This window comes from Mixophyes fleayi, chromosome 4 (assembly GCF_038048845.1).
Source record: "Mixophyes fleayi isolate aMixFle1 chromosome 4, aMixFle1.hap1, whole genome shotgun sequence".
In the NCBI taxonomy this organism is placed as follows: domain Eukaryota; kingdom Metazoa; phylum Chordata; class Amphibia; order Anura; family Limnodynastidae; genus Mixophyes; species Mixophyes fleayi.
Window position 1 is genome coordinate 127,457,929 of NC_134405.1, and position 15,267 is coordinate 127,473,195.

At 38.3% G+C, this 15,267-nt stretch overlaps 1 protein-coding gene across 1 annotated transcript in view; it reads right to left on the reverse strand.

Annotated features, from left to right (window-relative positions):
• LOC142152001 (uncharacterized) overlaps window positions 1-15,014 on the reverse strand; it is a 29,166-nt gene extending 14,152 nt beyond the window's left edge. The window contains exons 1-5 of the mRNA XM_075208177.1: window positions 14,945-15,014; window positions 12,525-12,630; window positions 8,382-11,396; window positions 5,626-5,690; window positions 5,195-5,352 (exon numbers count right to left, since the gene is read on the reverse strand). Of these exons, the coding sequence (XP_075064278.1) occupies window positions 5,195-5,352; window positions 5,626-5,690; window positions 8,382-11,375 (3,217 nt within the window). The 5' untranslated portion in view covers window positions 11,376-11,396; window positions 12,525-12,630; window positions 14,945-15,014. The remainder of the gene's footprint in view (window positions 1-5,194; window positions 5,353-5,625; window positions 5,691-8,381; window positions 11,397-12,524; window positions 12,631-14,944) is intronic.
• Between the last annotated feature and the right edge of the window lie 253 nt (window positions 15,015-15,267).

Genomic DNA, 15,267 nt, shown 5'->3' on the forward strand with positions numbered 1-15,267 from the left:
GTTTTTTCTTGGTGCACATAAGCTTCTTATTAATAAAATAAAACTTATTGATAGATTGATTAAAATAAGCGAAATATAAAACCATTTAAAATGAATTGCTGTCTGCACATCAGATCCTCTTTAATTATATGGACTTCTGCTAGTTGGCAGATATTGGTTATAACCAAGATTATCCGGTTATAAAGTAAGTAGTGTGCATTTAAGTATATTTTTCATGCAATCATGAATTCTATATATGTACGATTGAGCTCCGTATCAGGGTGGCTTAAAATTATCCTTAGAATGCTTTCTAAGGATAATTTAATCAATAGATACCTACTCTATCCTGCAAGATTAAGGCTCATTTATGGCAATGACTAGAGATTACCTATCAACAGATATTACCCAAAATTACTTGGGAGAATAGAGAATGTAGATACAAAATAAATCCCAACTCGAACATTACACAAGAACCAAAGATGGATAGAACAGGAAAATTGAGACTTAATATATAGACTATAAGACAGTGGTGTGCTATATTCCCCCCCTACCCATTTTCCCACTTCCCCCTCTCGCCTCCATCTTCCCAGCAGATGCAGAGTCCACACACAACTATCCTGCATGCTGGCAGTTGACTAGCTGGTGAAAAAGTAAGTTGACGGGTTCAACAATAGTAAGGATGGGGACACTTGTTTGCTTGAATGATTATTAGCAAATACACTAGCTTACAGTGCCACCAAAGGTCTTTAAGAACTACAGCCACAACCAGAATGATTTTGTTTTAAATGCAACTTGAGGAGCAATCTAATTTTGCTTAGTTGCAAAGAGAAAAATAAACCTTCTATAAAAGTGTTCATATATTTGTAATTAATTTTAAACAAACTCAAACAAAAGTTCTTTATATGCAGAAATTCACACAATCACAATTGGGGCATTAGAAGAATCTGAATTCAGCTGAAATCACCTGCTGGAGGGAAAGAAGGTGGCCTATTAATTCTTCAGGAGTTTTTGGGTGACAATATGACATATAACCAAAAAACAGACTATTGTTGAGCTAAATATCGGCTAGGTATTGTGTTACCCCTATAATGCAAGAAAGAGTCCACACTCAGATTAAGAGACTCTTTCTCTAGACAGAAGACTAGAACATATAAATTGTATAAGGTAAAACATTTCTAATAAGCATTTTCATGCACAGTCACACAATAGTTTTCAACTAGAAAATTAAGTTTAATATTTGTCGCGCTGTGGTCTAATAGATTACTTTTTCAATACTAAACAGATTTGGCAGCTTTACCTTGAGAGCTGTGGAAAAGATTTGCAAACAAATGTACGTATATTTTTTTCTAGATTATAATATTGTGATGGAAGAGATTTTAATATAGTAGCAATTGCAGGTATGGACAGCGAAAAAGCCATAAAATAGGTATCAAATATATAGCAAAACAAGTACATCCAATCAGGGGAGGGCTGGCAAATTTCAGCCTGGGGGGGGGGGGGGGGGGAAGACTCGGCAGCCTATTTTAATGGAAAAAAATGCAGGTGGCCCAGTGACCCCGGCCCAAGGTAGCCCATTCTGGGACCGGCCCGGGCGGCAGATATCCCCCTGCCCCCCAGCCCAGCATCCAATAGATATTTGGAGAACCAGAAATCCATCACCTAAGTATACCTGCATGTCGGCAGCACATGATACTTTGTAAAGAAAACACTGCTTTCTAATATCACCATCAATACTAAATAAAATGGGCGACAAACAAAAACCATAAATCTCAGGCCATGCATGAAAATGGCTAGAAATTAGAAAGCAAAGCAGGTGGCGTGCACATAGACAGTGGAAGATTCAAACAGGTTTAATAACCTATAAACATGCTGATAGCGCCATGCCAGGACTACATGCACAAATCAGCAACCCCTCCTTATATTGTCAAACCAAGGACAAACAATTTCCCATTGAAAATAATGCAATAGGGCACTCAAAACTATATCTAGAAACAGTTAACAAGCGCTTACAAGTTAGAAAACGAATCCCACCATATAAAAATGTCATACTAGCAAAACAAAAGATTGTTTTGTTATCTCACAAATGGAAGCACCGGTACTGAACATCTTTAGATATAAGTTTTTGCAGATTTGGAAAAAACCTCAAACCTACATGTTGAGAACCCAGACAATAGCAGCTTTACATAATGAGAAGGGAACCCTAGTGATGACTGAAAATAAATTCTGAATATACAGAAGGGTTTTTACACTAATTTATACAGGCAGGATGATTAAAATTACACCAACAGCACTTTTGGATTGGAATATGGACACCACAAATATCACAACAAGCAGAGTCCCTTATAGAACCCATCATGGCAAAATAAAGTTACCACAATATTTGTCACCCTTTGTTTGCTTCAGAGGATGGAGGAACAGCGGAAAGCCATCCATGCTTACTCAAAAATCATGAAATTGGGAAAAGAGGGGTGTCATGAACACGCTCCCAGCTCCGTGACTTTAGGTGTTTGCTGTATGAGGTTACACACGATTCCAGCCCGCAGTCTCTATCTACCCATCACATAGGTTATAGACCTACTGAATCGTCCCACAACATAAAACTCACACTTCAGGTTTGCCACCACCTATTGAATACAGGCAATAGGACCCAGATATACTGTCCCACACTGGCAGACAAGGCTTCTGGCCCACAGGTTAGCAAAGCCCACCCCAGCAATCAAAGGGTTAACTCGTCACACCTCCAGACTGTTACAAAAATGTAAATGCAAGCACACACTAGGCTTGTTAGTCAAATGTATTAACAAATCACACCAGCATTCAAAGGGTTAACTTGGTCGAACTATAGTCTTAACAGGCTAATGGATTTGTTAGAGTATCAAGGACGCCACTTATTAATTTTATAGATTTACTATACAAAAGGTACAGGGCATAGAGATATATAAAAAAAAAACAAAAAAAAAAAAACAACTAACATACACAAGCAAAAACAGTTTAAAATAAAAAGGGATACATTCAGAATATAACTTACATGAGATGTATTATCTGTGCCATGGGAAATTGGCTAGGAAGATGGACAGCTTATCAATGTGGATTGATTTTCCCAAAAGACTGACAATTTGCCCCTTCCCAATACGGGTTTAAGCAAAATAAAATGGGGCTGTCTTCACAGGGGCAGTGTTAATGCCAATAGGGGGCAGGGATGTTCCCTGGGTGTCACTATAGTTTGCACACAAATATTCCTAAAGTTTTCACCTTTGTGTAATTCTTCACAAATATATCCCAGAGACATAGCTCCCCCTTCAATAAACCATTCAATCTCACACACATTTAAATATCAAACATGATGGAATTATGAAAATGTGACATACCTTTGCCAAAGATATGGGATTATAGCTGTTCCCAGATACCGCCAGTACCTGTCATTCCCAACCCTTGTGTGATATCTGCTCCTCAGTATGGAGTGCCACCCAGATTTCCCAAAATATGAACTATGAAGCCATTTTCCTTTGAAGCTCATATTTCTATATACCTGTATAGGGCTTCAAATGCTGCCTTTGGTTGCAAGGATGTCAAGCTGTGACTGGCCCCATAAAGTCTATTCAGATGTCCAAAAACTAGCCTGTCAGGCTGTAGCTCACAGCAAGGGCCCTTTGAAGCTGCTACAGGTGACACTGCCATCTTCTAACACTGGGATGTGCAGAGCCACCCAATACACAGTTAGACTCTCTGGCTTCACATTTTACACTTTAGTAGCTCAACTTATCAATGGATTCATTTGATATACCATATTTACACTGCAGTTATGATTTAGGCATTATTCCCAACAAGTATGTGATGGGTTAACCCTTATAAATAACCAAGCTCTCTCTGTTCACGACAATATTAAAATCACAAAAATTATTTGGGCCAGATAGGCCAAAGGGAGCGTTTTATAAGTTTTTTTCAGTAATCAAAGAATGCCTGCAATAATTTTTTAATCACACATGAAAAAACGATTGCTCCCTTTACAGAACGGAAATGGATATAAGCTCCCTAAAGTTTGAGTACGATTGCTTGTTGCAAGGCTATTTACTGTCCGGGATCACATTCTTGAACTGGGTAAACCCCTACTTGCACGCATTAGAGGAGGACATAACCTATGAAGTATGTCATCAGGTCTCAGTTTAGCAACAGAGTACCCACACAAATGCAGGAAGAAACTGCCAGAGCTGTATCTTAATATTTTAGCGCCCAGGGCAAGAAACAAAAATGCAGCCACCCGCAGTCCTCAATTTTACCAAATGAACCTAAAATATTCATAAACTGTTGCGCAATCTGCGCTGCACCCTGGATGGTCGCCTCTATCGCATAGTCCTATTTAGGGATCTGGAAATTGCCTCTAAACACATAAATCACAGAAAGGAAATCCCATTACCATCAAGTAAACAGAATGATTGGAGGACAAATGCATACAAGTTTCATGTAGCTTCAAACAGTTAACATTTGAAAAAAAACAAAAAAAAAAAACCGGACAGGATTTTAACATGCTCCCTTAACGCTGTGCCTTGCATGATGTCCTCTTCCTACTACAGAATACCATCTAAGTTGTTGTGTCTCCTGGAAACAATTTATATGTAACACTATGTATACTGTGAATGATTTGCAAATGAGCATTTAAAATACAATAAACCGTTCATATGAGATAGGTCTAACTGTGTTTATATCTAACATAGAGGACCTGGAATGCGCTGAAAATCATAGGTGTTTATGGCCCAGCTACATGGCTATTTATTATGCACTGTGAGTATTGCTCTACTGGCTGTTCTAATAAAGTGCTAGGTAGTCAACCAGGATAAAAAAAATACCACAGAAATTGTGCTAGACTAGATTGTGTTTTGGTATATTACCAGCATGTATCAGTGTTTGCCACATTGCTACTTACAAAGTGAAATGCAATTCACTCAATATCTCTTTTAGGCAATTAAATTAGCACAGACAACACAGAAATGCAACGTAAATGCAGTTTGCGATTTTGCATTTTTTAATGTAAGCATTCCTAACAGGGTGCAGGCTAAGTGCATGAATGAGCTTATACACTTGAATGCAAAACTGAGTGTTCTACAGCAACATCCAAAGAGTGGATAACAAAAGGTCTGACTTTCTACTCACATTACCTTTAAATAACCACAGACAAATACAAAGGACATACTGTATTGTAAATACAGAAAATGCTTACCTTCGGATTCCACCGTGGAGCCATTAATATTCCACCCAAAGTAGTAATTCTTTGTTCCATAAATATCAGACAAGACAGTCCTTACAATGTCAGAGCCACTTGGTTTGGGTAAATTGCTATCAAATACAACCTTACTCCTAACAATGACAGACCCATTCCTAGAAGACAAAATTGAAATTAAACATTATAGTACCACAGGAGGCAAAGACTTGAAAAGCACACAAAACATATCTGTTACTGTGTGACAGAGAGACACTAGGGAATACGTAAAATGTGGGGGCCCGGTTTGCTATAGTTTACAATATAAAGATAATGTGGAGGAATAAAGACCAAGTGATTGTTTTGTAAACATTATAAATTCCTTGCTACAAGTATGGAGCCAACATTTGTAATATATTTTGTGGCAGTTAAACCCACAAACCGCTACTTACAAAAACTCCAGTACTTCTGTTTGAACATACTTTTGCCCATATTTGGTGGAGAATATTTTGTTCATCTGTAAAACAAAGAATATGAACCGTTCAGACATACATCCCAACACAGAACTTAACTGCTTGAAAGTTTGACCAAACCCATTATTTCCTTTGGATAATAAATATTAATAAATGAAAAAAGAAAGTTGTTGGGAAGCCTTACTTTTACTTCATTTCAAAGAAGCTGAACAAGAATCAGAATTTGTTTGGGAAGGGCTTTGCCAATCTCATTACTACTTCAACTCCCATTTTGTCAAACATGGGAGAAAATGTGAATTGTGCACATACTAACTTTGCATTTACCAAACCTACAAAACAAATTTCTTATGACTGCAGATCATTTACTATAAGCAAAGTTATGGTTGCACAATTATTTTGCGCCAAAGCCACTCAAGGTGCTCATACTTAGGAGCCACAATAAAATGTTGACTACCTTAAAAATGTGAATTACACATAAGTTACTACAGGGAAAGAGGAAGCCTTGTGCAGTTACACCATACTTCTCAATAGTGTCAAATTGTGTACCAGTAGGAGCAGGGTCTGGCTCCATAGAGGATAGTGTGTCCCCCCCTCTGACACCTGTCTTCCTCTTATCTGTAGCATAGCTACCCTCCCCTGCAGCACAGTTAATTGAACTCAGTTGCAGGTCACTGCACTATCACAACCCTACTTACCAGTCCTGTGAAGATGAGACTGACTATATCTCCCGAGACTAAACTCTGATTTACTACCAAACTTACTGTACTGCAGAGGGTAGTCTGATACGCCATTAGGCTGACCTCCCTGTCAAAATACTCACTCCCGCAGTAAAACCCTGTGTAATGTGGGACAAGACAGATAGGGTGACCCAGGGCATGAATATGGCTGTAGCCCATCTGAATATATTCCAAGGTCACAAAAAAATGCCTTGCAGCCTTCATGTGGCCCTTGGGCTGTCGTTTGTGCATTTTATGCTGTTTAGCACTGTGCAATTACCAGAACTGCACCCTTGTGAAAACAAATTTGTATTATACCTACTGTATCAATTATATCAGACTTTACCCTTACAACTAGAAATTAACAAATGATGGAGTACAAAATAGTATCTCCAGAATCTTGGGCCAGCATACATGTCAGTTTACTTTGACAGTCTGATATATTCATCTGGTAGGAAACAGAAATGTTGTCTCATCACCACAGGTGATCACTTAAATCACACAGAGGTGTGTTAAAGTTTTCCTTTTTCTTAAACATACAGGGCCCGAGTCATTAAGGAAAGCAAAATATTAAAAAAAAAAAAGTAATTTTGCACCTGGGTAAAGCCATGTTGCATTGGAGGCAGGGGTAAATTTATATTTCAGTGTAAAAATAAAGCCTGTTTATAGCTGTATCAAAGCTACGCCATTGTTTACAACTAAATTTACCAAAATATTTTTCTTTGTCCTTCAGCAAGATACATATAATGCTAATCAGGAATATGCACTACATACATGGCTCAAGCCTGACCAGATCACTTACTCCCTTATTTCCAGCTTTTTTTCTTTCCCAGTAGACCAACAAGTCCAATGGATCTAAGACATTGAAAAATGTGTGCATTATATAGTTCTGATTCAGATTAATAAGCCCAATAAGAGTTTTACACTTCAGTTGAGCCTCGATTTACTCCAAATTGCCTGCTTAAACCTGAAAGTCATCTTCCCATGATTTGATGTTGCAGAATATGGTTGCCACCAGCACAGGCTTTCAACTATCTGTGGGTAGCAGTCCTGTTCAAGTCCTTGCATAATGTTACATCAGAAAAACTACAACTCCTATAAGCCTATGCTCCGATGATATTATTGGAACAATCAGTAAGCAGTAAATGCTGGGACTGTTCTGAAAGACAACTTGTCAGTGGTGGTCATATGTGGAGGATACACTGCCCAGCAGCAAAGAACCTCCTGCTGCAGTAGGTACAATTTTGCCCAGTGAATCGAGTCATCATGGTCCCACCCCTGCGTGATGCATTATGTTTGTCTAAGTAATTACCCTTATATGCTATGCTATTTGATCTTAGATTACCGTGCATATATAATACAAACTATTGGACTTTTTGATAGTATAATGCAAGAAATTGTGTTGGCACAGACAGGAAGTCACTCAAATAGAAACTTATATACATTTACACCAAAGTACAGTATATAAGTTATAGACTGAATGCAGGAACAGCAGCCTGCTCAAGGTTATGTTTGTGTGTGCTTAGCATTTTACCAATTCATCATTTTTTATGAAATCATAAAAAAAATTAAAAAAATAAAAGGTTAGGCTACTTTTGACAAAAGCAGCAAACACAGGAGGATAGTTTTTAAGAGCAAACAAATTGTGGGGAAACTCACTTCTAGCATATCAATACATTTTAGAAAATTCACTTCGTAAAAATATTTAAAAAGTTAACAAACCACATTTGTGGTGAATGTATACATTATACTGCCTTCTACTCAGAAACCTGTACCTGCAAATGGCCTTAATACAGTATATGTATCTTATTTCATAAAGAATTTTAGCCATAAGTCAGATACAACACAATGTGCTTATTTGATAGAATGATGCATTTTTTACTTGTGCTTTGTCCAATAGGGACCAAACCTTTGCTTTCAATTTCTAAACTGCACTTGAAAAGTGACAATCTTATTGATATAAGTTATAACACATTTGTATACATGGCACAATTAAATAACACTATTTAGGTAACTCACCACAAGCTTTATTTCTCTCTCCAGTCTCTTGTACTCATCAGTTGTGCGGTTACCAAGCTGCTTGCTGTATAAGACATCAGTAAGCTGAAAGTTCATTGGCACTTTGATCACAAGTGGACTAGTTGGACGGAGACTAGGTGTAGCGCTAACCTCATGTGTCAAGCTATAGTTTATGGATTTAACAGAAATGGTAGATTTTGGAGGGATAGCAGTTGACTGTGGTATCCATAATTTAGGAGCAGGTGTCGAATAGGTAATAGCAGGTTTAAGAATAGAGCTGGTAGGAGCCATAGTTCTATTTCTTGACTGCAGTGGTATAGAGACTGAGGGCTGGCTGGAAGTTCTTATAGTGGAAACAAGGAGATTGAAAACAGATTTTGTAGTTGTACCTGCCTGAGTCTTTGGAGTCAAATAAGATGAGGAAGCAGTGATGGCACTTGATTTGAGAGACTTATGGCTTTGACTGGTTGCAGTGTGCTGAGGCATCTTCTGTTTCTCTGTAGAGAATACTGTAGTGCTAACCTGATGAGTGGTCATAGAAGGGTGGTAAGAGGAATGTTTTATGGGAGATGAAGCTTCAACGGCTGCCATAGTGAAAGGGGTTCTGTGTGTCAGAGTAGGCACGGGAGTAGACTTCAGAGATTCTTGTCCTGTTCTGGCAGACAGTGACACATTCACACTTCCAGGATGGAAGAAAGGGGTAGTATGATCCTTTGTAACATTGAAATGCTGAGGCACAATTGTTGTATTAAAGGACCATGGAGATGGCTCCTGTTTATGGGAGGCAGAAACTGTAGACTTGCTGACCAAAGCAGGAGAGATTGATGACGTCTGTGTACTGGTCCAATTAAAAGTACTTTGATTTAATTTACCATTCTCATCCACCCAATCATGAAAAAAGTCATGGTCAAAAGAGGAGAGATTCATAGTGCTAGGGAATTCTGATTCAGTAGAGTATACATCTGAATACATAGCTGTTGTAAACACGTTTCCATCAGACATTGTTTCATTATCTAAAGTTACATTTTTGCTGGCAGATAATCCAGGTTTATCACTTTCATAAGTAGTTGATTCCATAATGGGAAAACTTGGGGTTTCTGATAATTTAAAGGGTGTCTGGGTAATTGTTGCATGAGGGGCTTGTAGAACACTTGTCCCATCATCCTTTGCCATATAGGGCTGTTCAGTAATATTTGAAGGCTTTGAATAGTCTGTTAGAAGGTGCACTAGATCAGTTGACACATGGCTCTCCTCTGAAGAACTAAATATTTTTGAAGCTGACAAAGTAGAGATGGCCCAGGGCACTGCAGTGTCCGTTTGCTCACCGAAATTTAGGGCATGTTCAGATATTGGAGCAATATCTGATGTATGTAAATTAGTTACTGGTGTTGTGGGTTTCACTTTATATGAAGTAAATAAGGTACTGACAGGTTGGCTATCCATCACTGATGAACGTCTCTCCATTATTCCTTCTGTTCTGATGATTTGGTACACATTTGGAGTATTATGGTCTGTGTTAGAGGATGTGATTTCTAAAGTTTCTCTGGTTGAGGGCAAATCAGAAATACTGAAGGTCTCTGAAATAAAAGGTGTCAATTCCCAATTATCCTGTTTTTGTAAATAAAGGGAAGTAAATATACTAGATGAATCAATATGTGGAGTAGTCAAGATACTAGATGAATCAATGAGTGGAGTAGTCAATGAGGATTTCTTATCCGAAGTATGTACATTTGCAAATACAGTTACAGTGGGCTTTACCAAACTTGAACTAGTCTGGTATTTTACACTAACAGAAGTGTCAAATTGTAGACTAGCAGTAGTGAACTCAAAACTAGGAGCTCTCACAGTGTTTAGGGTGGATGTTTGAAGTGGAGGATAAATAGACATCCCCAATGTCAAATCTAAGTTTTCATTAGTTGCTTTAACAATATCGCTGCGCTGTTCCATAGTAGACATGATTTTAGTAAAAGAATTTGAAGACTCATGAGGTACAGTGTTTGTGTAGTCATTGCTCAAATTGGGCAAAAGTGGAGAAGTTAAGTTGACCATCTGACGTGTACCATTTGTAGTTGGGATTTCAGTGACATCCATGACAGAGAAATGGACACCTCTCCAATCTGTATAGTTAATTGATTTTTCTGCATGTAGTCCATCATTCGATTGAACATTTTGTGTCCTCAAGAAAGGTAAAGTAGTGGCTGTCCATTCTGAAGAAAACGCAGATTCTGATTTAGTTGTTTCTGGTTCATTTAGTGAGTGCACAGAAGACATATCCTCCAGCTTGCTAGTTCTGGAATATTTAAGTGTTGACAGCGCTTGCATTTCTTGTGCAGGTATTGAAATGTTTGGTTTTATCTCAACCACATGATCTAAAATTTCATCTTTACTGAGGAGGTTAGTATTTCTTAAAGGCTCCACTTGAAGGTTTGGTGATAAAATTCTAATGTTGTCACCGGCAACGGATTTATGATCCTCCTTTCCAGACCAAACAGAAAGTAAATTTTCACCAAATATTTGTCTAAATATTTTACTTATTGCTGAACTCCATTTAGATGTACGTACACTGTTATTCTTGGAAATAGTCTCCAATTCTCTCTTAAGTCTGCTCTGCTTATACTGTTTGTTGAAGTTTAGTGAAAAAATATGACTATTATATCCCGAATTGTCAGTCAAAGCCTTTGGCAAGCTCTTCAATACTTTGGGTTTCCAGAAAGGCATTTGAGTGACAGAATTCTGCTCATCAGCAAGAGGCAATCTTTTCAATAGAGTGTGTGGACTTTGTCCTGCATGAAGTTTTTGCAAGAGTGATGAAGCGGGCATTGCCTGTTCCTGCGCCCATACAGACAGATCACTAAAACAAATGAAAAGGAGAAACAAATGCTGCCACCTCAGATACCTTATGGCAGCGCTACTCCAGGAAATACAGCTCCCACCACTGAACTCTAGCCATCTGCCATCTTTCTGTTTTGCAGATCTGTTAAAGAAATGCCACATCGCAGTGAATTCGCCAACACACTGAAATATTAAAGAATAGAAGAACATTAATTTACATGTCAAGCATTAAAAATCCCTCATTCATTGTTACCAACAATTAAACTCAGAAAATTCCACAATCAAAACATATATATTTGAGGCATATGGAGAGTGAGGGGAATATTCCATGTTTTGTAGAGATGAGCAAAATCTTGATACACTCTGGGGTAAACTACAACCCTCAAACCTATATGAGTAAGCAAACATGGTATAATGAAATGTTTGAATACTAGGGGGGAAAAAAAAACAGAAGTTACTCTATTCAATTGGTCTTTAATGAAAAATAATGACATCACCCCACACAAAACCTGCAAAAAATAAATTTAAGGAAAAAATATCTTGTGATTTAGATTATTGGGATCCACCTGGCCCATCATGCTAGAATAATGACTAAAAAGCTTAAGAATTGCTGAATGGAGTGTGCAAATGAAAACTGCACATTGAACATCAGAGCACTTGAGAGCTATGATAGCCTACAGTAATGTAGATGGACAGTCTTTAGTTTTGTTTTTAAATAATCTTAAAATGAGAAGCCTACATTCAGTTTATACAATCAAATTTCCAAGAGATAATTTTTTTGTAAATAGCATCAGTTTCTCCACATTCAGAGATGTTACATTCAACCACTTCTAGACAATGTCTTCCACAAGCATTAGGAATGTTCCAGATAAAAGAGGGCAATGGACACGAGTCATGATTGGTCCCTCTATATGCGGGGCAGGAGGCAGAAGTGCAATTTCACATGCAACTTGTAGATACCACCTACTGTACAGAACTACTCCACATACATAAACAGTTATCGTTTTTAAGTTTGGGGAGTGATCATCTTTTTGAAGCCCCATGGCCCTGGGCCCTTGCCTTTCTGGTGCACCCTTCCCCCCAAAAAAAAACACAGCCCTGGGCAGGCAGAAAAGGATATACATTCCTTAAAACATTCACAGAAACTGCACATAACCACACTTGAAATTAAAGGGCAAAATGTTCTATATTTATAAAAAATACACTGACCATTTTTATAAGTGTCCCCTAAACACCTTGGCCTATGCCAGGTTTAACCTGGATTAATACAAGTGCCTTATTAGTGCTAGCTTTGTTACTAACAGTACTTACCAGCTATAAATGTAACACCACAGGTCCTACTGATGAGCTTCCCCTTTAGTACGAAGTCACAGGAAATGAAAATTCACTGAACATCCTGCATTATAGGCATGACATTCTATGGAGTAATTATTGCAAAATATTTCATTCAGAAAACACTTTCAAAAAATAGTTTTTTCTATTAAGGATAGAGGAGGGTTGAAAAGACAAAGATGGGACATAGGAGGTGGTTGGTGTCCACAAACTCAAATATTTCAATATATCAGTGATACATAGAACTGACAGATTCAAATCATCTTTAAATACTTTTCAACAAGATATCAAATTACTTTACTTGTTTTGACACCTGCCTTGTAACTTGGGTACGCAGGGGGGAAAATCAGGAGGGGGGAGATGGAAGTGGGGTATGTTAGTTCTAGAAAAGCAGGAGAGAGGTGTGACATCAAATACTTTTATACGGTCATATTAAAGGGGGACACCACAGACACATTCCCTGGTCCCCCCTGTCAAGGGGCCACAGGACCAGGTACTCTTAAAGGGTGCCAGTACTTGGTGGCTGGTTCTTTCGCCCAGGACCAGCCACCTTCCTTCTAGTGGCCACGGATCTAATGATCCATCCCTCCCTCTATTGTGTGTCTGATTCCTCCCTTCTTCAGTCCCTATCACTGACAGGTGTCACATGGGACACACAACGTGACTGCTGCCGTCCTATGTGTGCTGAGCTGCAAAAGAGGCGTCTACACATCGCAGATGTAACAAGATAAGTGTGAGGGGAGTGGGGGGTTATGTTTCTACAACACATGAGGGAAGGGGGTGTTTGTTACTACAATGCGTGAGGGAAGGGGGGGCTATTTTAATATAATGTGTGAAGGGAAGGGAGGGGATATTTTAATATAATGTGTGAGGGGAAGGGGTGTATGTTAATATGTGTGTGGAAAGTAGGCCATTAATTAAGGGGTAGAGTGTAGGTGGAGGTTAGTTATTGGGTGCCATTTTATTTGTGGGACGATTTAATAGTGGGGCCTATTAATTTAAGATGGGGTGATGGGACATTTAAACGTAAATGTTAGTAATTTATTACTGGGGCTGTTTGGAGGGAGGGTTTACTTATCAAATGGGAGTACTATTACTTTAATGTTAGGGTTGGTTAAGTTAAAGATTTGTTTATCAAATGTGAACACTTATTTTAATGTTGGGGTGGAGGGAGGTCTCATTAAACATGGCAATCTAATTGAAGTCACAATCTACCATCCTTCTGTTTATTCATACATACTGAGTTTTAAAGCCGCAATCCCACGTAAAGTTTATTTACTTTAAATAGCAACTTGAGTACATTTTAAACATGCATCTAATAGTAATTCTTCTTAACTGTCCTACAAATCTTTATCTCCTCTTGAAATTTTCTTGGGAGGGTAGACAAATATGGCTGCCAGTCACACTCACATATACACTTCTCATGGTTGTATTCTGTGTAGGAAGCCTTTTATGCCCATATGATGGCAGAGGGGGAGAATGAGGGGGGAGGATTTTACATTGCTGACTAAGCTCAGAGGGGTGGACTATCTTCTCACTACATCTGTCTGTATTAACCAAACAGGGGTCAGACTGAGTGGCCAGGGGGACCGATGCCCCTCTGCCCACAGTCATAACTTTTAGCACCTGTGGCAAGAAGGAATACTGCCACTCCCCTAGCCCTCAATTTTAACCAAATAAAATATTCAAAAACTGCACCCCCCCTTCAGCATTGCACCCTGTGCAGTTGCCTCTCCTGCACAGCCCTAGTTACAGCCCTGCAATGCTCACCTGAATTACTATATTAAAAGTCATTATTCGTAAGTGGAGTTCTATCAGAGTTGGATCCTAGTCTTTTGCAATTTGCAATTCAACCAATCTACTAAAGGCAAAATGCCTTGTAAATTTTCAATTTTTAAAACCTCCAAAAAGTAGTAAATAAGAAATAATAGCTATCAGGAAAATGCTTGGAAATAATTTAGCTTTGTTTTAGCAAAAATGATTAAATATGGTTGTGGAACTGCAAGTCCCAGCAGGCCTCAGCAGCCACTGACTGTTTGGACATGCTTGCATTTGTGGAGTACAAGTACCAGCGAGCTCTGGAAGCCCAAGTATGTTACATCTATAATATTTCCTTGCTTTGCCACCAGCCCTATGGTTTTCTCGCATTGAAATACATAGTCTATTCAAATAAATAAGAAAGAGCAATTTTGCTCAGCAGAATAAAAATTGATTTTAAAATTAATCAATGTTTAATACTGGGTGAATACAAGTTTAAAAAATGGATGACATTCTCATTTAAACAACAAAACAAAATCATTATCTCTTAACAGATAAAAAATTTGGTTTATGAAATGGAGAACATTAATATTTACTGGTGGATCATCATATAGATGGTGGACTAGCTTAGTGTTACTTACCATAAACCACTTACATTCAGATGAACTAAAATTTCAGGCACCACAATCAGAAAACCTTTCACCTACAAACAGTGGCTGTTAAATGAAGTAACCCACTGTTCTGCTGTCACATTTATCTCCTCTGTGTTGTTAGCAGCCTTAATGAGAATCAGGTGAAGACTGCACACACTAGTTACTTTATGATCCAGATCACAGAGACAGAACAGCTATACCATAGAATACAGAGCCTCCAAAATGACCACTTCCATTGAGTACAAAATGTTCTGCTTCCAAATCACACTTTATTTATTGTTGTAGTTACTAGCTGAATTAATTATTAAATG